The sequence below is a fragment of the Ambystoma mexicanum genome, chromosome 6q (genome assembly GCF_040938575.1).
Source record: "Ambystoma mexicanum isolate Mex_15411 chromosome 6q, UKY_AmexF1_1, whole genome shotgun sequence".
Classification (NCBI taxonomy): Eukaryota; Metazoa; Chordata; class Amphibia; order Caudata; family Ambystomatidae; genus Ambystoma; species Ambystoma mexicanum.
Genome location: NC_090937.1, coordinates 1309492175 through 1309517458, shown reverse-complemented (window position 1 = coordinate 1309517458; position 25284 = coordinate 1309492175). Strand labels below are relative to the sequence as shown.

The window sequence follows — 25284 nt, the reverse complement described above, 5'->3', positions numbered from 1 at the left end:
GAATGAATTTTATCCTGACATAAAATTGGGAATTGTAGTCTAACGTTGTACCGTGCAACAACTGCAGTGACGTTTGAGTCTGTACACACTGATACCATTCTATAAGGAGCTTACCATATTCATTTAGGAGGGGGAGAAGATTTCATGTGGTGCGAAAACACTTCAGAGATATTTTTTTATATGTGCATCGAATTTAGTGAGTTGTAGAAGTCAATGCACCACGTGTTTAAACCAAATTTGCTCAAGGCCCCAACTGTGTTGTTGCTATTTGTGATGTCAACAGTTTTTATTGGGGCCATAGGTCATGTGGGTTCATTTCCTGAAACGTTGTGAGGATGAAACACCATGTGATGTTGCTTCCCTTCATGGTATTAATTATGTTAATTAGAACTCACACTTGTGATATGTTTAAATCCCAGTTCTCTGTGGCACGCTTCAGTACCTGTATTAACATGGTCATGCTGCCAAAATATGTATAGGGTCTATGAGTTTTACATACAGGTACATTGTTGGAAGCGTACAAACAGTGCGGGAGGCGAAAAACATGTAGATTTGTTTTGAATGATGTTAAATAATCCTGGAAGGCGCAGCAATGAGTCAATATGAATAATCAACAGTTTGTCTCGTGGTACAAAACATTTATTTTAGAGATAGTGAAAAGATTTGACCTCTACAGAACATAAAGGAATTATACCTTGGCATTTTCCTCAAGATCTAGGATGATCTACGACGAAAGGGTAAGAAGAATAGTGTGGTGCAAAAGGAAGTGAAACTGGTGCACAGAGTGTAAAAGTAAGAATGGTGAAAGTATGATTGGTAGGAAGGTCAAGAAAGGAGGCAAGGGATGCAACAGAAATGTGTTCAAACCAGAAAGTTTCCTCTGTGTCCAGACAGGAAATAGGTTAGAATCAGCAGCTACAGGAACTAGGGAAAGCACTACAAATGATGAGGCAACTTCTACTAAAACAGTGTCAGGGTTGGGACAACACATAGTGTGATCCTTTTGGGGTATCCAATACCTCTAGTGTGGCTTTTCCAGAACCATAACGTTCGTTACCAAGTCTTAGAGAGTCACTTCTCTCTAGAAACAGCCTATCTAGAAACAGCCTATCCTTCCAAAGGAGGGGCCAAAGGAAGGATCCAAAATATATTCTTAACAAGTCCTTAGCCTCCTGGCTACCCTAAGTTAAATACCCTAAAATACAAAATGTGCAAAAGCTTGGCCAACCAAAGAGTTCCCAAATACTATTCTTAAAAGTACAGCACTAATCTAAACACAGCATAAAGATAGGTTACCCTGGAAAGGCTGTCCGAGGTGCCACTCACAGTGCTGACCCTTCTGCAGTCATCCTGGTTTCATGATGCATCTTTAGACCTATTCGCAGCCCTCTGGGGTTTCCTGATTTAGCCTCTCATCTCCCAGCTTGTAAAGGTGATCTTCCAGTGATTCTCACTCCACTCTTGCGTTTCTTCTCAACGTCTGGAAGGAAGAGACCTAGCTGGTATCGTGGCGTACCACACACCATGATGCTTAAAAGAGTTTTATCCCTAGATATCATGTTCTCAACATTAACTTATTCAAGTCTTTCCTAGACCTCTTCAGCCTCAGGTCTTCCATAGACCTATGGTTTCTCATTAGTCACTTTTTCTAGTCTTTAATAATAATAATAATTTATTGTGTTTAGTTTCAAAGAAACCTTTACATGTACTGCACTGTCCCCTTCCCCTCCCCCCACACTTTTTCCCCTTCCCATGCACTTGCACGATCTGAATGACACCTGGCCTAGCAACTGCAGCGAGCTCATATTCAAATACTAAAAGAAGTCTTACCTACAAATATGATTTCCTATAAACCATCATTGCAATACTACCTAAAAATCTTCATTTCTGTTCTTATTGACCATTTTCCTATAGGTTTTGCAATACCATTTGCCATACCTTGTAAAGTGCTAAGTGCATTTCGTTTGAGTCCGTATTTGTACAATAAGCCCAGAATTCTGGGTTTTTTATAGACTCGTAATTATGCGTCATTTTCCCCATAATGATCATACAGACCTGGCCCAACCTCGGGCGTTCTGTCAACAGGTGCTTTGTTGTTTCTATATTTGTCCATACCTGACAAATTATGCAGTAACGCTCTTCGGTGGACAGCTTCCATAGAGACCCAGAGGTTGCCCGTACTGATAACTGGTTTGTGCGTAATTGGAGTCTAAACCGGTGCACACATGGATCTGGGTACTTTAGCAGATAGGGTTGAGGGGTCATGAACCTTTGCACCACCTGTGATACCTGAGGATAGTTATGCAGCTTTACCAGGTGGCCATAATTCTCACACTAGTCCCATTTTAACACCCTTCTGCTGAAGGCCTTCTTTAGTGTGGCGTAAAGGGAGCAGCGTTCGAAGTCTGGGTAGCAATTTATCTTATCACACAGATCCCTCATCAAGGTAACGTAAGGGTTGGCTACCGACCCTAGGCAACTTGAAATCGGCCCCTATCATCCCCAAAGGGGAAATAGGGGGCGACTTTGCTGTGAGATAGAATTTGCCTCTACCCCTCAGCAATTGTGCCTTCAAAGAGCACTCCATCAGGGTGAAGCTCGGTAATCCCAGAATCGTGGGTAAACTGTAATCACCTTTCATATTCCAGCTGCAATTCCGCAGTTCTCCTCTACACTCTTTTGCTCTGTCCTACCTCCGCCTTGTCTCTTGGTCCTCCTTCTCCTCCTTTGATCTCAGCCGAACAACCCACATCATCCTTCTTCTTGTCCTCCCTTTACTGCTCTCATTGTACATTGTCTCTCTCCCTCTACTGGCTCCTCGGGCTAAAGACTAACTGTCCTTTTCCCCAGGGAGGTGTTACAAGCAAGGAGACATTCCTAAGCCTTGCCCCTTTTTCATACGCAGGTTCACCGGTCTCCGGTAATGGCAGCCCATAGCATTCAATGTCCTAGTTCGTGTGAGGGCTCTCCGGATGGTTCGAGATGCCATTTTAGAGAGTGTGCGCGCAGCTGTCCCAATTGCAGGTGAGTACAACGGCCATCAGTTGGGGATGCTCCACACTCTAATGCACACTGGTATTGTGCTGGTGAGGATTGCCTAGCGGTTTGGATTGGGTATTGCATGGCGCTCTGTCTCTCTGGACTTGGTTGTTCACTGGCTGTCCCGCCATTTTTGCTGATGCTGGACATTATGTGGGGCAAAGAGAAAACGAAACTTGCCAGGATTGTTCTGTGCAGGCATGGGGTGATTGACAGTGATTCTTCTTTTAAGCATGCAGAACCGTTGGAGAAGTGATAGTATTAAGCGTCCCACCCGAGGCTGAGATGGGTCCCCATGCCCTCCTGACAGGGACAGACCTCTGACCCTGTCACACCTGCAAGTGAAGGCAGGCAGCTGTTATACTCCAGGGGGCTTTATATCATCTCCCATTCAACTCCTGAGTCCTGGTATGTTAAACCTTTTTTCTATCTCCAGTGTACTTGTACTGGAACTAATAAAAACTAAATTAAGATTATACAAGGTTCTGGGGATGAAGGAAGGGCCATTTTATGGGGAAGGCTGATTCCAAACACCTCACAAGTGACTGGCCTATATGTGCGAGGACACCTTTGGAGAAGTTCATCCAGCCATAGTCTGAAGCCATAAAGCAGAAGACCTCTACAAATAGCACTTAAATGTTTGTGACCTACAGAATACACTGCTCATGAAAAGCACTAAGATATACAACCGTTTAGCAAAACAAATAAAAGCATTACAATGCGTTACTTGGAGAAAAGAAACATAACACATACACAAAGAAGTATTAATTTGTGGCCCAGCAGTAATAAGCAGTTTTACATTACCTCCAGCCATATTCAGAATTGCATCAAAGGCAGGGCGGACTTCTCTGCCCAACTGCTCCTGAACTCTGCCTCCCAAGAGTGGCCCGATATCTAAAAATGCAGAGGCAACACAGGTGAGGCCAACAACATCAAGCTGTACTTATTCCATAGCATCATCTCCACCACCCTAGTACCTGCAGTTTCATTAATAGTTTTCAAGACAGTAGGATTGTGTGCTGGTGCATACACAGTGATTTGGAAACAAAAACTTTGGTGGGTGCGATGAGAACATCTCCCAACGGACAAAATATTAGCTAATATTCTGCGTACAGCGATACTTTTGTAAAGATAGATTTCATTCAGGCGGTGTGTCCATAAGAGCATTTTGTAACAATTGGCAAGAATGGGGAAGAAGTAAGGGTCATTTACACATGACCTTGTGTTCCAAATGAATGATGGGTGCAATGACGTGTTCGGATGGGAGAACATCCAGAAGACTACTTACTATTCAGGTCTGACATGGCCTTGTTCTTAGTAGTGTTGTACTGGTTCACCAAATAGTCAATTTGCTGAAAAAAGAAATGATAAGCAAATGTTGGTAAAAATCACATGGCGGGCTTGGCAAATACTGAGATCTGTGATAGAATGCTCCAACGTGCAGTCAAGGATAGTGAAGAGTGGGAAAAACACTAGCAGCTTCCAAATCATCATAAACACTCTGTGTTCAGATTTTGAGGACATTGTTAAACTGGAGTTTTCCATGTTGTGCGTTGTTTTTTTTACATCCCTGAGTTTCATTACTTACATATGTCGTCGCCATCTTGAATAGAACTGTAATCACTGTGGATTGGACATGGGATCCAAATAGGAACATCACTACCAATTGTCAGAAGGGGGTCAACTAATATATGTCACCCCCTCCACCCTGTCAACCTAAACCGGACAAACAGCTCCTTTTCTGGCTTTCCTGTCACTTTGCTCATGCTGCAGACGTCGGTTCTATGTCATTAACCTCTCCACATATGCCACAATTCAACTTCAAACCTCTATCAACTAGAGAAGTAGAGATGATCATACTCAAACTCAAACCGTCCAATTGCAAGGGTAACCTCTGCCCAGCTATGCGTATCAAGGAAGCTGCCAACGTACTCGCTCCGTTCATTACCGCATTCGTTAATGCCTCATTTAACTCCAGCACTGTACCTACTAATTTGAAAGACGCGTTGGTGCTCCATTCCTAAAAAAACCTTCCTTGGACCCCAACAACCCCTCTAATTATAGACCTATTACGACTGTCCCATTCCTGCTAAAACTTCTTGATCGTGCAGCATATATCCAGATACAGCAATATCTAGAAACCAACAACCTGTTGGGACTAGGACAATCAGGCTTCAGACCTAGACACGCTACCGAAACGGCGCTTATCAACCTTAAGACACAAATTCAGATACTAAAAGATAAAGGGAAATCTGCCTTGCTCCTGCTCCTCGACTTATCAGCGCCATTTGACTTAGTGAATCATGAAATCTTGTGTAAACACTTGTCATCTGCTGCACACTTCTCGGACCAAGCCAACTCTTGGATCAAATCTTTCCTCAGCAATAGATCCATGAGGGTCTTTGCACATTCTGCATCAGCCTCACCCACTCCAGTCACATTTAGAGTCCCACAAGGTTCTTGTGTGTCCCCAACTCTCTACAACGTATTCACCAAGCCTCTCTTCTATATACTTGATCATCTGAGTGTCACATATACAAATTATGCAGATGACACTCAGATACTCATCCCTATCACTGGTGATTACGTTGTAGACAGCAAAACACTGAATGATATCTATAGTACTATCCAAATATGGATGGCTAAGCATGGTTTAAGTCTAAACGATAGCAAAACCGAATTACTCCTCCTTGGCGCTCCAACTAAACTGAACAAATTAGGAACCACATTCAAAACTTTCAACATTGACGGCAATATTATTAAAGTAGCTAATGATGTGAAAACCTTAAGTTTTCATATTGACTCTGCACTTTCGCTCACGAGACAAACCAATGCCTTTGCTTCATCCACAGCCTATACATGCAAGCTTATCACAGCCTGCTGTCCCTATCTAACCACAACAACTGCATCTGAGCAGCAAGAGCCCTAGTCTTATCCAAGCTTGACTATTGCAATGCACTCTATTTAGGAACTTCCCAACATAATGTCAATAAAATGCAAGTCATGCAAAATAATGCAGTTAGATTGGCTTGCAATATTCCAAGGAAACATCATTTCACTGCAACCAGACAGAATATAAACTGCCGTAATATTAAGCAAAATAAAAAACCTGAAATCGCTATCACTCACCCACAAATGCCTCTATAATCAGGCACCTTTATACCTCTGCAACACCTTCTCACAATATACTTCATCGCGTCCTAGCAGAATAGCGCAATCACATTGCGTGGTCATCCCACGGTTCAACCAACAACGGGCGGGTGGAGTTAGCATACCAGTCCTTGCTGCAAAAAAATGGAATGCGCTCCCTATCTTCAATCGAGAAGAACCTTCTTTTTCTTGCTTCCGTAACAAGGTCAAAGTTTGGCTCCTGGAACAGGAACACATCCCACCTACTTCATCATAAAACTTGCCCCTCATGTTGAGGATGCCCCCCTAATACCAATGCTGTACATATACCCTTAAATTGCTTATTATCCGCCACTGTTTGTATATATTTGTCTGATTAACATATTATTTTCACCTGTACTATCCTACGCACTGCAATTTCTTTTAACATGATCTGTTATTATTTATACATTTATGACTGTATAACCTGTAAGTTTCAGCGCCCAGATGCCCCAGGGTTTTGGTTGCGCTTAATAAATACTAAATACTAAATTAACCTGGTGCCCCATCAGAGGAAGTATTTTTAATGATGCAAAGTAACAGGACTCGACTTTATTTAAAATTTTTAAGCATCTTTCGTTTAAGTGTTTATTTCGCCCATTCCCTTTTCCATTTGTTTTTTAAAAGCAAAATGCACTTTTAAACCCTTCGTTTTTCACCAATATAATGACAGAGCAAATCCCCCGGAACTCAGGCGGTCCAATCAATGAATTTGGCTGCTGCAAGGAATGCAAGAGGCCAAAAGGTACCTGTACTAAAGTTGCCAACACAAGGCAAAAAGGTAGAAAATGACCAATCACCAGTCTTCTTAAGAGATAGGCACAATGGGGCAAGCAATCGAGAGAGCAGGAAGGGCCATGGGGTAGACTGCATTCTGTGAAGAGAATCACAACATGGAAAATATGAAGTCCACCTGATCCGTCCTGCCAATTTAAAGTGACTTTCGCTTTCATGGCTTTCTGCAGTTGCCACCCGTCTTCACCCCCCTCAAGGTACAGACTGCAGAAGCTCACTATAGCAAGCTCCATATGCTGCACGTAGAGGTCTAAAAATGTTATCTTTTCCTTTTTAAACCCAAAATGTTCTCTTATTTACTATAAATATACGTCATTTTCAGATATGAATGCCACAGAGATACCAAATTATTCCAGGAGCGTACTTCACAGTCGTTTTTCTTCTTATTATTCCACTTCTTTTTATACCACGCCTGCTCACCACCCTAGTAGTGTCAAAACCTGTAAACCTTGCACGAGTTAAGATAAATTAAGCCCATGGAGAGCAGGACCTTACTCTGCTTGTGATGCTTTGACCGGAAAAAGGTGTAATATAAGGAGAGACAGATGTATAGAAGGAAAATCTGGTGCGGGGCATGAGAAGGTGTGTAAGCAGGTCATGGATAGTTATACAGATTGCCCATTCAGGATTGTACAACCTTCTCATGTTTCCTGTACTTTCAGGTGTAATGCAGGTTTCAGCTACCTTAATGATAGGCCTTATGTGCTGGCCAAATATCACCTGCCAAGAAATTATTCAATGAGGAAAAATTCCATCCCTACATGTCCAACTTCCTTGTCTGAGTCCTGACGTAAATGAGGTATTCCTACCTCGTGACAGGCTTGTTCCTTTATTAATTGCTTTAAATTGCTGTGTTGCCGGGTAGGCCCCTCCCAATTTCGCTGCAAGACTATGATATTGCACCTTAACCAGCTTTCCTGACGCGAGACAGATTGTTGATCCAAGCCGCCCCTTGTCATGCTTGGGTCGCTGCAGGAATAGCTGAGGATGCGCCAAGAGGCATGGATAATGTGGGCACAACGAAAGCTCTCACATGCCGCTCTGCTCAGTAGCAGGTTTAGCGTTTAAGAACCAGCCCGGAGAGTGGTTCCGAGAGGCCACCCAAGTTAATGAATAGGGATATTGGCACTTAATTTAGTCATGCACTATACAGGAAAGCGTGGACTGAGCAATAAGTCAGACTTCCGGAGATCTTAGCATGCTGTAATAGTACAGTAAATCACACGCATCACTCAAATATGTCAAGCAACAGCCGTACTAAAACACTACGGCCTCGTTACGTGTATGCCGGTCCGGAAACAACAGTGGCGATAAACCCGCCACCACCGTTGTTTCCGGACCGGCAGATTACAAGTTCTGCAGGTGGGTGGTGTCACTCCCGCCAGGTCTGACCTGGCGGGAGTAACTCCACCCATCTGCAGGCGGAAATTGAAACCCCGGCTCCGTAATAGACAGAGCCGGTGTTTCCATTGTCCCCATCCCCATGGAGTCCTATTGGACTCCATGGGGATGAGGATTTAGGGAATTCCGCCTCTGGAATTATCGAGTCATTGGGGTTGTAATGCCCCGGTAATTCCGGCAATCACAGAGGCGGAATGGTATTTTCGGATATGGCGACAGCCTGCCGGTTTTTCCTGCACGGCTACCGCCAAACTCAATATGAGGCCCTATTTCATTAGACCTTGTAAATATGGGATGCAACGTCCTCAACGTAAGAGAAAATATTGTTTGTGTGATTGCTATTAACAAAAGGGTCTTTTCATTTTGCTGAATTAGGCCTTCTTTCTGTATCACTCTGAAGAGGCTATGGACAGTCAAGTACGGAACAGAGTGAACTAGCTGCAAATTTATCAACTATTGTATTAAGAAATAGGCCTCTCAACAGTCAGCAATTTTAGTTTAGTGTCTCTACCATTTTTGAGTTTTGTTTCTAACGCATCCCAGAAAGCCTTTGATTTGCACAATATGTGGAAGGATGGTCAGGCAACCCAAATATTAGCTATTATTCTAAGAGTTAGGCCTTTTGTACACTTTCTCATGGGAGTTCAGCACACTATAAAATCATGCTTTTGGTCTTGGCCTAGGCAGGAACTTAAGCGATAACAACACTGACAGGCTTTAACATGGGAGAGCTACATGTGCAGGGATAACATAATGCCAAATTAGCTGATCTCACAGATGAGAATGGCCTTGCATTTAGTTTATTGCTGGGGATGGCAGATTTTGCACTTCTTGCTGACCGCGCATAATTAGGTTAACTGCTGGGAGATGAACATCAAAATGTAACGTGTTTTTATACTAACCAATGGGAGCCGGGAAATGCACTAACCAACGAGAATAGGGAAATGTACCGACCTATTAGAATAGGACAATTTGCACTGACTTTGGTTTTAAACAGGCAGGAGCAAATAGGATTCTTAGAATGTAGTTACAAATAATGTTCAGATTGTATGTGAATTTATTCTAATTTTGTGGTTTTTGTTTTAAATACTGAATAATGTGGGCGTGGTGAGTTCACAGCTTTTCGGTTGCATGCGGCTGACTGACCTCTCCTCGCCTTAATTCTGTAATAATCCTGTGTTATCTCACAACTCGTGCTTCTCATTATTGTTTCCTGGAAATTACTAAGGGTTTTCACTTTCAATCTTTAAACTCTAATCAGGTAAGGTAAAAGGTAAGTATCTATCACCAAACATACTCCATACACATATATACATACTGTGACCCTGTCAAGAGGAGATGGAGGCCCCACTCAACATTGGGCAGGAGGTCTCCCAGGTTGTTTGACAGAGCCAGTCCTAGCCCAGCAGTGGGGTGATGGAGTTGGGAGGCCCCCAGTCTCTGTCTCTTCTACCTATTCCTTGCTGCATCTGTCAAGTACTGCTTGTTATCACACTATACTTGCTGTGCCCTATCCAGGCCTGTGCTTCTTTTTCCCCTCTGCCAGGACTCCAGAGAAGGAATGTCACGGCATTGATTTTTTGACGGTACAATAACCACCTTGTGAAATGATGGTATACCAAAGTTATCACGGTATAGCGCATGTATTTAATCACCCAACCCTGATAGTTTAAAGTGATCAATACTACACTTTCGGTGTGTGTACTATAATATTAATTGCTTGTGCCAGCTTTTGCTGTGCTTTCCGCAATTAAAGTCTGTGCATATAAAATGGACGGCAGATTTCCATTCACTACTGTATTATGTAATGTGCACTGGCTGCATGGGGTTGTAAGGCCTGCTGTCTTAAATCATTTTTATGAAGTTGAAATTGACTGCACCTCCCTTTCTTTAAATGATCTTTCTGGGTGCTATCGTTTTTATGTGCACTGAATGTGTGCATTATTCATTAACTCGGAATCTATGTTGTGCTGTTACAATACAGCAGGTTTAACATCTTATGCTGTCTTTAAGCAATTTGGGCAGCCGGCTTATTTGCAAGACTCATAGTGCTATATTCTTTTAAAATAGGAGTTTTCTGTGCTGAATGTGTGACTGTAAGCAGCACCCGCTCTTGACCCATCTCATCACCAGGGTAAAGAGGTCCTGCACCCCAGCCGCAACAAAGTGAAAGTGAAGTGAACATGTACAACATTTTACATTTTGTATGAAAGTTTGTTGTGGTGAGAAATAGACTGAAGCCCCTTTAAGAGGGATGGACTACAAGCATTAAGAGGAAGGCGGGAGGAGGGAGCAAGGGGAGGGGTAGGAAGTGGAAAACGTTAGTTCTCTATGGAAATAAAGAGAAGACACGCAATCCAGTGGCTACTGTGTCGTATGTTGGAGGGCTGAGAGAGGCATAACAACTGGCGATGAAGGACTACGTCCCATGCTGCCGGACCATGGGTGAGGAGTACCCCACGACACACGTCAGTGAAGTCAAGGAGAGCCGATGCTGCGAAGGTGCGCGCACAGAGGGTATCGCAGAAGGCCCAGCAGAAGTGTCAGCCGGGCCACGTAGAGAGTGCCCCAGGAACCAGTGAGGAAGCTGCGACATGCGCCAGGAGGGCCAACATCGTGAAGGTGCATGCTTGGAGGGCATCGCAGCAGGACCAACGACAGAGACAGCCGGTCCCCAGAAGCCAACAAGGAGGACCCGGCACACGCAGACAGCCGACCAGAGCACAGGCGGCCAGCAGACATCATAGAGTGGCCAAGTACTGCAGACTCGGGCCACATGACGCCGGTAAGCTGTATGCCACCAGGCCGCGACACAGGAAGAGAGAGGGACGCGCACACTATGCGCACCGAACGGAGGAAAATAAAAGGACGACAAACATTTACTCACATCCACGAGCAAGAACATGCGTAATTCGTGTATTATACAGGAACAAAGTAGAGATGCACCACATGGCAGAAGAGTCAAAGAGAGAGGTGCGCACGCACTATAAACTCGGGAAAATGAGAAGGCCGCAAAGACACGTGCCAGCACTAAATGTGCAGCGCGAAGGCCAAAAGGGACCCAGCCAGCAAAAAATAAATGCAACCACCCCAGTACAAGGGCATCAGCGCACCTGCCCACAATACTGCGCCACAAGGGGGGAAACCAACCAAGCACATTACAGACCGCCAGGCGCAAAATAAATGAATACAGCCAACCTGTCACAGAGAGCGAGACACACGCTTGCACAAGCCCAATAACAAGCAAACACAACCACAACCCACCAAAATGTCAGAAGGAGCACAAGCAGCCGAGGTGCGGGAGCAGAGGTCCAGGTCACCATTGGGGCAGGACCAGCATCTAGAGCAACATTGCTACAGCGCCCCAACCCATTTACTCTACAACCACATCATGACCAGGGTCAAAAGTACGAAGAATGGATGGATGAGTCTGAGGACTTTATGAGGGCTATAGGTGACCAAGACTATCCAATCTAGCCAGGAAAGAGATCAAAGGAATCCTGAAGACAATCCCAACACAAGAAAAAAACACCTATCAATGCCTAATCTCTGCCGTCAACAGGAAACTAATAATCCTCCCTAACAGAGACTATGAGGGGTATACATTCAATCAGTGTGCACAACTGCCACATGAAACAATGGGAGAGTTCATCCTCTGGCTTCAAAAAAATATTACCTACTGCGACTTTGCCAATTTCAATGACGATGAAGCAATCAGACTCTGGATAATCGCAGGGTGCACCTCCTCGCAGTTTAGGAAACACCTATTTAAAAAATCCTCCCACTACAAGAAATCGTCAATCTAGCAAGAATATATGAAAGGGTGGACCTGCAGACGGAAGCCATGGAGAACCCAAAGAAAGGTGATACCATTGCAGCAGTGGCCACCGGACCCCAAGGATACACCTGTTAACCAGGACCGCCAGGCAGTCAAGAGCCCCGGAGGCGACACCAACGAACCCAAGGAGAGAAGCAATGCTACAGATGCAGATTTGAATTCCCCCACAGGGGCCAGTGCCCGGCCATAGGACAAATGTGTATGAGGTGTGGCCAAGAAAATCACTTCCAGGTGATGTGCAGGGAGAAATCCCCAATGCTTGCCGCATACAGGCCGAACCCACTGTCTGGCCCAACCAGGAAACCTGAACAGCGGGGAGGGCCGGGTTCTCGACCATACCATGACCGAGACATCTCAAAAACCTTCCAAGACAGAAACATACTGTCAGCCCCCGCTCAACCAGAATTCATAAGGGCAGTTGAAGATCTAAAAATTGAGCCGCCAGCACGATACTCCAATGCATACGACTACACACCCAATCCACAAGAGGATTACGCTCCTGTGCAAGGCCCTAACTGAGAATATGACATAAACGTGTATTCAGCACCCTACTACGTTCATGACCCCTACGAGAAGCCGCTGCCAAATGAAGGGGTTCACCAAGCAGATGACCAATACTACACCCACGACAGATACAGCAAGGAATATTTCAGACTCATCAGTGACACATCGGATGACAGCACAGCGCCAAATGTTGCAGTCTAAATAGGAGGCCTAAGCAACCAGTCCATTGTGGACACCGGGGCCACAGTCAACGTCATGAATGAGAGCACCTATCATGCCATAGCAATTACCTACCCACTATGCCCGTCTCAGGGCTGCATATTCCAGTGGGATGCAGCCCGCCCGCTCCAATCCAAGGGCCAATTTCGGTGCAACTTGATCTACAGAGGACGAAGAGTGTCCACCACCATTCATGTCATCCACAGCCCAACAACAGGGTGATGCCTCCTCAGCTACCATACCGTCAGAGCCCTAGCCTTGATTGATATCCAATATGACCCATCCAATGATGTACAAGGCCTACCTCCAGGGGCCCAGATCCTGAGCTCAATATCGTGCCGAGACCTGGAGATTGAGGAACTTAAATCCACCTTCCCAGAAATATTTGAAGGAGTGGGCATGCTAAAAGACACTGTCATATCCCTCCACATTGACCCAAGAGTTTCCCCAGTGCCTCAGCACCCCTGCAGAGTCGGATTCCACCTACATGCCCAAGTCATGCACGGACTACAACTCCTACTCGACAACGACATTACCGAGAGAGTGGACAGCCCCACATCATGTGCTACCAAAGGACAATGGCCACCTGCGTCTCTTTGTGGACATGCGCATTCCAAACATTGCAATCCAGAGAGCGGGACACCCAGGACCCAACATTGAGGACATGCTGGTGAGACTCAACAAAGCCACCGCTTCTCTAAACTAGCTTTAAACCAAGGGTACCACCAACTGGTGATTGACCCCGCCTCCAGACCAATCACCACCTTTGCAATGCACAAAGGGCTGTTTAGCTACAAGCGGCTCAACATCAGGATATCCTCTGCAGCGGAAATATTTCAAGAGACAATTTGCTGACTGATATCCCCGGTGCTTAACACCCTTAACTATAGCGACGACATCCTGATCTTTGGAATCACTCAAGAACAACATGACACTGCACTGAAAACAGTGTGTGACATCCTTCACAAGGCCGGACTGACCCTCAACAGCTCCAAATGCGCCACCAACAGACGAAGCCTATGCTTCTTTGGACACATCTTTTCTGACCAGGGCATCACTGCCGACCCTGACAAAATTAGCGCCATTGTCGGCCTACCCACCCCAACCGGAGTTGCCGAACTACGATCATTGCCAGGCATGGCTGGCTACTGGGCTTGCTATCTGCCGAACTATGCCACCATCACTGACCCTCTCCAGAGACTCCTCAAGAAAGACTCCTCATTCGAATGGTACATGCGCTACCAAGAAGCATTCTGCACCATCAAGGAAGAACTTGCCAACAATCGCCAACTCGCCTACTTCAACCGAGAGTGGGAAACGGAACTCACTGTTGATGCCAGCCCTATTGCCCTGGGCGCCATACTTGCCCAGACGGACCCGAACAAAACCTATAAGTGCGAAATAGTTGCGTTCGCCAGCAGAGCCTTGTCGCACACAGAACAGGCGTATTCTGAAGCTCAACGAGAAAGTCTAGCAGTGGTATTGGCATGTGAAATGTTTCACCATTTCATTTTCAGCAGATGATTCATCCTCATCACAGACTACAAGGCAACACCCTCCCTATTTAGCAACACCAAAACCAAAATGTCCTTGGGCATCGAACAGTGGGGCATCAGACTCCAGGAGTATGACTATCGGATCATCCACAAACCCGTGGGTGATGTCAACCCAGCAGACTACCTGTCCAGACATCCGGAAGGAAAGACAGAGGACTCCATAAGACAAGAGGCAGAAGACATCTCATAATTATCACTCAACGCCCTCCCCCTCGCCATCTCAATGGAGACATACGCCAGCAAAAGCAGGGCCGATCTCATGATACAGGCAGCGATACGCCTCACCAACACAAACAAATGGAAGCACCTCAACACAGAATCGTTTGTGAGCGGGGAAGTAGACAAAAAAGATCTGCAAAAACACAGAATGAACTTGCCAAAAATGACCAAGGGATACTGCTATGAGGAAACTGCCTAGTAGTCCCCAAAGGCCTGAGGAAAGCACTAGTGACCATAGCCCATGAACGTCATCGGGAGGTCGCACATCACGTGTGGTTCCCGTACATGGATGTAATCGTGGAAGACACCCTAACCCACTGCATACCCTGCCAAAAGACAGTGGCGAACAGTCCCCCATGTCCACTCCCGATGGTACCACTACCGGATGGACCCTCACAAAGAATAGCAATGGCCTTCTCCAGCCCACTTGAAGAAGGAGGACACCTCCTTGTAATAACAGACTAGTACTCACGATTCCCACTAATAAAACACAAACAATCCACATCATTTTACCATGTCGTGGGAGTGATCGACAAACTCTTCAGTGAAAGGGGACAAGACTATCACAGATTTGCCACCCAGCTATGCTTCCGCCACCAGAGGATCACACCACTTTGGTAACAAGCCAATGGCATTGTGGAACGATTCATGGCTACCATCAAACGAACACGACAAAAGGCCACACTGATCAAACATCAATACCCAAAGCGATATGTCAAATGCTAAGGAGTTAGAGAAACACACCACATGAAGCAATGGGACGGACGCCTCTAGAGCTAATGTTAAAATACAAACCGCAAACTCTACTCCCACAAGTAGAAGACTACACACCAGAGCAGGATTTGGAAATTCATGAAAGAGGCAGGATGTGGAAATTCGTGAAAGAGACGCAGAAAAGAAAGGCAAAGGAATGGACGGACTGAAAGAGGAGAGCGAAAGAACACCAACTCCCAGTCGGCGAGGTTGTTCTAGTAAGATAAAGACAACAAAGGAAGACCGACACGAGATACAGCCTGGAGCCACTCCTAGTTACCAAGGTGAAGGGACCGATGGTCACTGCGACAGTAGATGGGGATGAGATAACCCGGATTACCTCCTTCTCCCACAAACTACACTTGGAAGAGCTGGAACTGATGGAGGAGATAGCAATGGAAGAAGAGGAACCGGGAGATGAAGAAGCATGTGACCAACGGGGCATGGAGGAGTCTGGGGAGACTCGCGAATCACCAGGGTCACACGAAAACCCCTATGCCTCATTGAGCAAATCTAAACAGTGAACCTCCCTGATAAGCAAGGTGGAAGGTGTTCTGGTGAGGAATAGACTGCAGCCCCTTTAAGAGGGATGGTCTACAAGCATTGGAAGGAAGGCCGGAGGAGGGAGGAAGTGGAGGAGTAGGAATGGGAAACAGTTCTGTATGGAAATAAAGAGAAGGCACGCAATCCAGTGGCTCCCGTGTCATATGTTGTAGGCCTGAGAGAGGCATAACAATGTTCAGTTACATACTCGTCTTTCAAAACGTGGACTTGTGTTGTGAAGAGCCAGGTGTCACAGAGAATCACCCGTCTTTGCATCACTTCTGTCGTGCAGTTTTAATTGATTTTCTGTAATTAAGTCAGTTTCAAGATATCACATGACTCTGCTTTCTTATTGGTATTGTTAAGAATTGTTTTTGGCAGAAGGTCAAGACTTACCCAGCCATCTGGTGTATTATAAGGATCATGGATGCATGCTACTAAAGTTGCCTTCATGCCCGGCTGAAGATTTCTGAAGGCCCAGTTCAACATCATAGTTCATGGCTTTCCCCCCACCCCCGCTTAGAGTGGAAAAGAGTTTGAGGCACCATAGGGCACATATAATGGAGAAAAAAATCCAGCTGGTAGTTAATAGCTGGCGATTATCATGGGACAGCCAGCAGGGAGCTGAAACAAATTCCCCCTGAAAGGCTATAAATCCTTTATCAGCAAGTGGCGGATGTGTTGGAACCGGTGTAAAAGGCAATGAGGCAATGAGGCGATAACACTTCTGCCCATCACGGGCCCCATCACGGGGGAAGGGCCAGGCGCAAGGGCTTCAGCAAACATCCTGTAAGGCGAGCGCTGCAAAGCGCACATTTAAAGCACCAGAACAAAATAAATCTAGAAAGGAATATATTGCTGTGTTATAAACATGCTGACTGGCAACATGGAGGCAGTTGATGGGCGCCTCCTGAGGCTCAAGGCTCCTTTCAACTAAGAAATGTTGAAAGGCCCTGACAACTATGCCTTTGCTGCACTTCGGAAATGAAAAAGCTTCAGACACATGCCAGGTAAAGGGTTTACACAGACAGACGGGACAAGAAGCTTTCAACAGTTTAAAATCCCAAATCTCCCTTTACCTTCAGTGCATCGAGTCCAGTATGTCTCCCCTATCTGAGTCCAGTGGGTGTGCGACTCCTCTTAGGTCTGCTGTCACCGGACCATAGCCTAATCTGCTGCTGTACTCTAATAATATGGATGCAGGCTATAATCACCAGGCATTGGCAGCCAGGTAGGGTAGAGTCCAGTCGTAGTATCCACAACAGTAAGACTGCACTGGCCTTTGCCCAGCCAGTGCAGCCCAAGCAGCCAAGACCCCCAGAGGTGCCATTGCAGAGAACCCTTGGAATGTATGCTGCTGATGGAGGGCAAAATGGTTACATTGGGCTCATGTAGAGAGGGTTGCTGATCAACTGGCATCCTGGCTGCTCTCTCTCACTCGCCAACACCTACAATAGTTTTGACTTTGAGAATAAAACAAAAGAAGCACATGTAGCACTTTAACTTGCCTTTCCCTGAACAAGCATGAGGCTTGCAGCCATCCACTCCTTCTAATACCTTCTCATGACGGCGCTGAGAACTTACAAGACGATGCAAATTACATAATGGGCTCAGTTATCTGATCTGTGGGGTGATTTACTGTTCAGTACATCCGGAGGCCCTGGAAGGTTTGGGTGCTGCCCATGAGAAGCACCATTAAAGGAGCGCAGTTTACGATTTTAAATAAACGATTAGTCAAAACAACCTACTTGGGCACACAAGGCTCCAGGCAATGAGGATGCGGTGTTCCTTTAATCGAGCATTTCACGTGAGCACGCACCTGCTGCTTGCTAGACGAGTCTACAACACACACAGCTCCCATTGAAAGAAGGCCAGCCTCTCAGCTCGGCTGCGAGAGAAGCCACAAGGTTCTCATTGGAGCCTTCATGTGCTAACCAATGGCAAATGCAGGCTAGCCACCAGGTGACATTATTAGAAAGGGTTCATGGTATTTATACCGGTATACTGGTGTACCGTTACACCTCTAATAATCCTTGCAGCGGAGGCAGGAGCAAGCAATCCAACAGTGAGAGAGTCAGCGGTTAAGAGCAAGGCCGTGGAATAGTACACACTGCAGACTGGCAACCAGGAAGCTCCAAAACACGTTCCGAAGAACTTTGAAATTGATTGAGTCTTTGGCAGGCCGCCATATCAGACCTCTGGCAGACCCACGTGTGAAGACCGCACACATAGGAACTGTTTGTCGCTGGCCACCATTGCAAAATTCCAGGGGGCCAGAGTCTGAGGAGGGGATGTGACTACAGCAGCTTTTTAAAAGTTTGTACCTGCATGACACAACCCGGGTGACAGAATAATTCAGCGATTGGCCTGGGGAACCGTGGAGCACCAGGACCAAGGGAGGGGGACGAGCAGCATAAAAGGGTACACAAGAAACAGGGCGTTGTGCACTGTTCATGGGATGGGGGGGGCGGGCCGAGACACCAAGCAGAGGAATGACAGGGTAGCAGAGCAAGGAGAAGAATTATAAAGAGCGTGTGCAAGTGCAAGGTGAGACATTGATGGTGAGAGGAAGTGGAACTTTTGGGTGACAGTGTGTTTATAGTGAGTGAAGAGAGTAAATGAGATTAAGAGTAAGAGTAGTGTGTGTATGGGAGAGTGAGTGAACTAGGTGAATGCAAGAGTGAAAGGTGACTGAGAGAAGATGAGTTACAGTATAGTGTAGATCTGAAGTAGAGTGGAGTGGGAAGAGTAGGGATAGTAGTAGAGTGGAAAGGGAACAGGAGTGGAGTGCAGAGTAATAGAGGGGAGGAAATAGAGATGTAGAGTGGAGAGGGGAGAGTAGTACAGAGGAGAGTGGAGAGTAGTAGAGTGAAGTGTAATAGAGAGCGAGGCAGAGTAGCAGTAGAGAGGAACAGAGTGAAAGAGAAAGGAGTGCGGGAGGAAGAGAAGGGAGGGCAGTAGAAGGAAGGGAAAGGAAGGAGAGAACATCAGGGCAAGGAATACAAGGGCATGAGAGATATATACTAAGTGAGACCTGGGTGATTGAAAGGCACCACTACTTGAGACCTTTGGTTTTTGTGGCACCACTGGTTAGACATTCCCAGAAGGAGCCAGATAGATAAGGTGATTACCTTTAGACCCTCACTAGTAGCGAGCCAGAACCTAGATAGTAGGGCTTACTGATCTGATCTCTAGTGATCAACTTGGGATAGAGGGACGGATGGGCTGGTGAGGGAAAATCCCACATGAGAAGAGAGAAGAGAGAGACAGAGCCCTTAGTGAAACGCAATTCAAACATTTTAATAAACACCCTTGTACCGTCTTAAAGAATTGGTGTGTTCTTGAGGCCATCTGTGACAACACACACAGTTGTGATCTCAAAGTGAGATCCCCTAAACTTTACACTTACAACAGTAAAAGCACTTTAAAATACTTGAAATAGGTGAAACTATGAGCAGTAAAGTGAAAAGAAAATTAAATCCTAAACCACGTACTCTGCCTTAGACACCTAAATCTCCTATGACTTAAGCAGTCTTCCCCTACGAGCGAAGTACAAGTGCCTGTGTGGAAGTAGGAAGTCTCAAATGTTCCCCGGAACACACCCCTGTCCTTCAAGGTCAGGGCTGGAACCAGCATGAGACACTCCTCCAGTTGGCAGCCTGTAATTTACAACATGGGGTTTTAGAGCAATAGAGTATGCCAAACCAGGTGTCCACTTCAGTTTAGATGCCAAGAAGATCTTCCTTTCCACAATCCTATGCCAAACACCGGGGATAGTTGTTAGGAAAAACTTTCAGTTTGCATTTTTCCCATCCACTTCAATGATACTGCTAGCACATCTGCAGACTACTTGGTAACCCTTACCTGGTTTTTGGAAGAGGGATCTTTTTAAGTCTCACCCCCTGACTTAGCTCATTTCATTTTAGGGGCACTGGTCAGTCCTTAGAACTACCAGTGCAGCGGGACTTCACTGCAGTGAAGGGGAATATTGCAGGGAATCCTTATTTTGCCACTCGTTTTGGAGTGTTGGTGCTTTTCTCAAACTAAGTGAAGCACAGACAGGCTGGTGGCAGTCTTAGCTGTGTGGATACACTCATGTTCACCTCTATTATTACCGGTTAGCAGAATATTGATCACCACAGTGCTCCAGGTGGCTGCCCATTTTGTTTTAAGCACTGTCTTCGTGCTTTGCTTTCCTTTCTGATAGCTTCCTCCCGCAAAGGGTAAAACATCCTTTTTCGTGAGAAGCTGGTACTAGAGCCTAGAAATAGACTCTGGGCCTCAATACGAGTCCGGCGGTAACCGCAGCGGTAAAACCGCCTGGTTACCGCCGGACTCGTATTACCATTCTGCCTCCGTGACTCCCGGAATTACCAGGGCATTACAGCCCCGGTGTCCCGGGAGTCACGGAGGCGGAATGGTTTTAATCCCCATTCCCATCGAGTCCCATAGGACTCAATGGGATTGGGGAAGTGGAAACACCGGCACCATCTCGTGATGGTGCTAGTGTTTCCACGTCCGCCTGCAGGCGGGAGGTGTTCAACCCGCCAGGTCAGACCTGGCGGGAAGATCACCTTCCGCCTGCAGGGGTCGGGATCGGGCGGTCCGGAATTAACAGTGGCGGTGGGTTCACCGCCACTGTTAATTCCGGACCGCCCGACCCGTAATGAGGCCCTCTGTGTTCAAGGTGTTGAAAATGAACCATACAACCTGCGAGGGTGAGATTCTCCCTTCCAAAATAATTTTGGAGCATCTTAATATCTTCCGGCTGTTCTTAGTCCGCTTCGTAAATGCAACTTTCAGAGATAGCTGCATACCTGATTCTTTAAAAAACGTTGCAGTTACCCCACTATTGAAGGAAGCAGGGCTGGATCAGAAGGTTTATACGAATTATAGACCTATCACACATGTTTTATTTCTCATGAAGGTTGTGGACAAAGTAGCCACTTCCCAGCTGCAAGAACATCTGGAAAAGTTGCAAAGTTTGCACCCCAGACAATCGGGTTTTAGGTCCCATCATGGTACGGAAATCACCCTGTTGGACCTCCAGAGTGAAATGCCTAAAATTGTGGACAACAGCAAGGTCGGGCTGCTGATGTTATTAGACCAGTCAGCAGCCTTCGATCTTGTGGAACACAGTGGGCCTCATTACGAGTTTGGAGGCAGCCATGGCGCTATTAGCTCCATGGCTGCCTCCAAACCGGGCTCCTTTTCCGGGTTCCTGCAATGGGGATTTACCGGGTCATCCTGACATAGGAGGACCCGGTAAGTCCTCCTTGCAGGAAACATTCCCCATTCCCATTTGAGCCCCGATAGGGCTCAATGGGAATGGGGATGGAGGTAACAACGGGCACATTATAAGTGTCCCGTTGTTACCTCCTTCTTCCCCTCGCGGGACCCGGAAAGAACGCCTGGTTTTACCAGGCGTCCGATCCGGGTCCCGCGATGTGAACCCTGTAATCAGCCCTGACGGAATGAAGGGGGCCGGTCCCGCACCGGCCCCCTTAATTCTGTGACCGCAAGCCTCGTAATGAGGCCTCGTAAGTCAATCGATCGCCTGAAGAATATCGCAGGCTGCTCTGAGGAGGCAGCCCTCTGGGTTGATTCCTTTTTACAAAATAGAATGTTCAAAGTTATCTGGGACAAAGTTCAATCCAAGCCAGAGAGGCTACAGTGTGGTGTGCCACAGGGCGCTTGTCTCTCGCCTGCCTTCTTTAACATATTTTGTCGCCCACTATGTGACCTTCTGGACTCAATGGGAGTCAAGATTTTCTAATTATGCCGATGATACTCAACTGATTATAAATATCAGTGGGAATTATGAAAAAGATCTGGACCTCATCTCTAGGATTTATAACATTATTTAAAATTGGAGGTCCAAGAAGGGTATGTGTCTGAAAGCGGCTACAACTGAGCTTCTGATTTTTGTCTCTGCACAGGCACATGCAAAAGTGGATGACTCTTCTTCAAGCTTTGTTATCCAGAACCAGCTAGTCAATACCATCTCAAAGGTTAAGAATGTATTTGAGGCCTCATTAAACTCAGAAGACCACATTTTGTGCACTATTAACAAGACTCAATACTCCCTAAGATTACTTAGGTTAGTTAAACCGTTTGTGTCAGAGGCTAATTGCACCTCTATAGTTAGGGAATGATTATGCCGCGTATTGACTATTGCAGTGCGTTACTAGCCGGCGCCGGTAAGGGCTCTATACAAAGGCTCCAAATCTTGCAGAATGATGCTGTGAGCATTTTTAAAGGGGTCTCTAGAAGAGAACACATCATGAGTATTGCAAAGCTTTGCACTGGCTTTCTGTAGAAGCCAGGATTCGATTTAAAGTTTATGGTCACGTGCCTAGCTACCGGTGGGACTCCATAATGGTTATTTGTCTTAAGAGAGTAACTAGATCCAGCGACTCTGTTCGCTTGGTTATCCCGAGCAGCAAGCGTGTAAAGGGCCTGGGAAGACCTTTACAGGCACAGGCCGCACTTCAGTGGAATAAACTTCCAAAGGGTCTATCTGCAGAAAGTAATCACCTATCCTTTAAGAAACGATTGAAAACAGTCCTTTTTGATTAGTCTCTCTTTTTGGCCATTCTTTCCTCTCTCTTCTGCGCCCTGATACTCGCAGGCTTCCGGCGCATTATAAATATAAACATAAACAAGGTCTTGATTTGGACTAGGTCTGGGGTAGCAAATGGGCCAAATACACATTTTAAACTGTATCAGAGGTAGCTGTTCAGTATTGGATAGCCACCCAGAGGTTTGTATGTCAGAGGTCTCCTGATAGGATAGATGGGCTGGGGTCAGCGCAGCCCAGGATTAAGGATATTAGAAGAGGTTCTGCAATTCTTCAGTTGATCATTGGAGCTGGAGCACGAAGAGGGAACAGAGGAATGCTGGGGCACTACTGCTCATATCCCTATTGGCCAAGCCCTGAACCGCAAAACAACCGTCTGCTCTTGAATCGACAGTGGATATCTTCTACAGTCCATCCTCTCCCTTGAAGTGGTGGGCCTTAACAGTTCTGAATCCTGCAGTCCTGAGGGATTTTTCTTGGAGCTCTAAGGAGTCGTGGTCCAGACAGTATCTGACTGAAGTGGTAATTTCTACTGTGATAGAGAATTTGTTATAGGGACAGCCTGGTGCTGTGAATCATGCAGTGCATCCTCGTGGTGAGCCTGTGACCCTGCTGTGCTGCTATCTCTGCCTTCAGCCAAGGCTAGGAGCCCTGGTGGAGCCTGAGTCCTGTGGCCCAGTCTCCTTTTGCCTGCAGGGTCACTTCAACTGCTCGTTATATCAGTGGTGCCATGGGGGTTCTTCAGTGTCTTGGGAGTCAGTGTTGTGGGCTTCCTTCAACTACAACCAACTCCAGCATGGTGATCCATTTCCTAAAGTTCACTGACAGTGGCCGAAAAAATGTTGATTCTCTGGATACAGCTGTCAAAGGCAGTTTGCTCTTGAGACTACTCTACTTTCAAAGCCGGAATGAACGGTGAGAACAGCTGTACCCAGAGATCAAAATTTACCTGGAGTGATTGCCTTAATCTGTATATGAGGGGCTGGTTGCTTACCTGTTCTGACACACCCCTGCTACATGTTTTCAAACATAAAGCCCTAACCTGCAGCTACCCGAGCATGTCCTTTCATGGTGGAATCCCACCTGAGCCTAAGATTTTGATGACTGCAAAACATGACTGACATCATTCAAAAATAATATACAGACTCTTGTACCATCTACCCCATCAAGACCATTGCTTCCTGTGGAAGAACTCTGAATAACTTTACAAACTACCTCTAAGTAGACAAAACCCGGTTACCTACCTTGAACATTGGTGAACGCGGCTCTTAGGACAGGGCTTGGACACAATAAGATTAGTATTGAGTGTTGGTGTTGCCTTATAAAATTACAAGACCCGTTATACATTATTTAACATCTTTTCTCCCACTTTAGGTTATTATTACAGTGTTGCTATTGAAGCTATGCGAATTCTACAGTGTGATGTGTCCCATCGTTGTACACCAGACTGTGATCACATATGTGTATATATTGTTTTACTTGCTTTTAGTATCTTCAATTAGCAACAAATATGCACTAAATTACAGTTTTGTTGTACTTACTGTACTTACTAATTACAGTATTGTTTGTGGACAACCTTTTGCTCAACAAATGCTCGATAATCCACTGGGGGAGGGGATTGAGTGCCTCAGAGTTCACTTTCTGACTTCTTAGATTTTTTATGCTATCAAGACCTGCCAATCAATCATAGGTTCCTAATTGGGTCCTGCTGCTTTTCCTCAAGGCCCTGCTGTCTCCTACTTGTGTGCCCCTAGAAGAGGTTTACCTTAAGGTCCTTTCCTTTAAAACCATCCCCCTTGTGGCCTTTACTTATGACCACAGGAAAGGCGAGTTAAGAGCCCTACTATACAGGGAGCCCTTCCTTCCAATCAGCAAGGGGCATTGGTTCGAAGACTGTGCACTGCTTTACGGCTGAAGGTCTTTTCTATATTTCATCAGTTTGAGGAGTTCATTCTCGTTTGTTACCATGCATCCCCACCACGGCAGAGGAGGAGGATCTCTGCCTCCTCGACATCGGAAGGGCAGTTCAAAAGGCTCCTTTTTATATTCAGCCTCGCTGGTAAAGGTAGAAAGGCCACTTGGGCATCCCTTCCAATGGGTTAGGGCTGCCATAGCTCTAGCATACTCATCAGCCCAGCGGCCTCTGCCCTAGTGTGTCAAGGTGAGAACGACCAGAGCAATAGCAGCATTCTTTCTCCTCAAATCTGCTGTGCGTATAGATGGGCAGCCCTGTGCACATTGTCTACCACTACAGACTGCATCTCATGTATGAAAGAGAACAGCTTTCTTGATGGAGTTTTAGGCCCTTATGTTATGCTACTATTCTTTTATACTATTATTTTATACTATGCCAAATCACCACTATGGGAAAATAACAGGGGCCCTATGTCAACTTACTGTTCAATAAATGTATGTGTGCTGCATCTACATATTGGCTGCAGATCCTTTAGCTGTGGCCCATTGCTTTGATATTCCTCAATAACAATAGGACTGGGATGAGGTAGAGGATGGTGAGGGTAATGCCTCAATTACATATGGTACTATACATTAGCCCCACTCTTTTTCGTCACAGTGCTTACAAACCTGCTCTCCCTCCCTTATGAGGAAAATGTGCTTCGGCTTCAAGGATAAGCATGGGAAAAGGAGTCCTTCTATGGCACAGAAGGGAG

The 25284-nt window shown here is 46.0% G+C and overlaps 1 protein-coding gene across 12 annotated transcripts in view; it reads right to left on the bottom strand.

Annotated features, from left to right (window-relative positions):
• The window catches only part of PROM1 (prominin 1), a 922577-nt gene that overhangs the window by 411258 nt on the left and 486035 nt on the right, over positions 1-25284 (bottom strand). For all 12 annotated transcript variants that reach the window (XM_069631918.1, XM_069631917.1, XM_069631924.1 and 9 more), the window contains 2 exons: positions 4328-4391; positions 3844-3933 (listed from right to left, as the gene is read on the bottom strand). In XM_069631918.1, coding sequence (XP_069488019.1) covers positions 3844-3933; positions 4328-4391 — 154 coding nt within the window. The remainder of the gene's footprint in view (positions 1-3843; positions 3934-4327; positions 4392-25284) is intronic.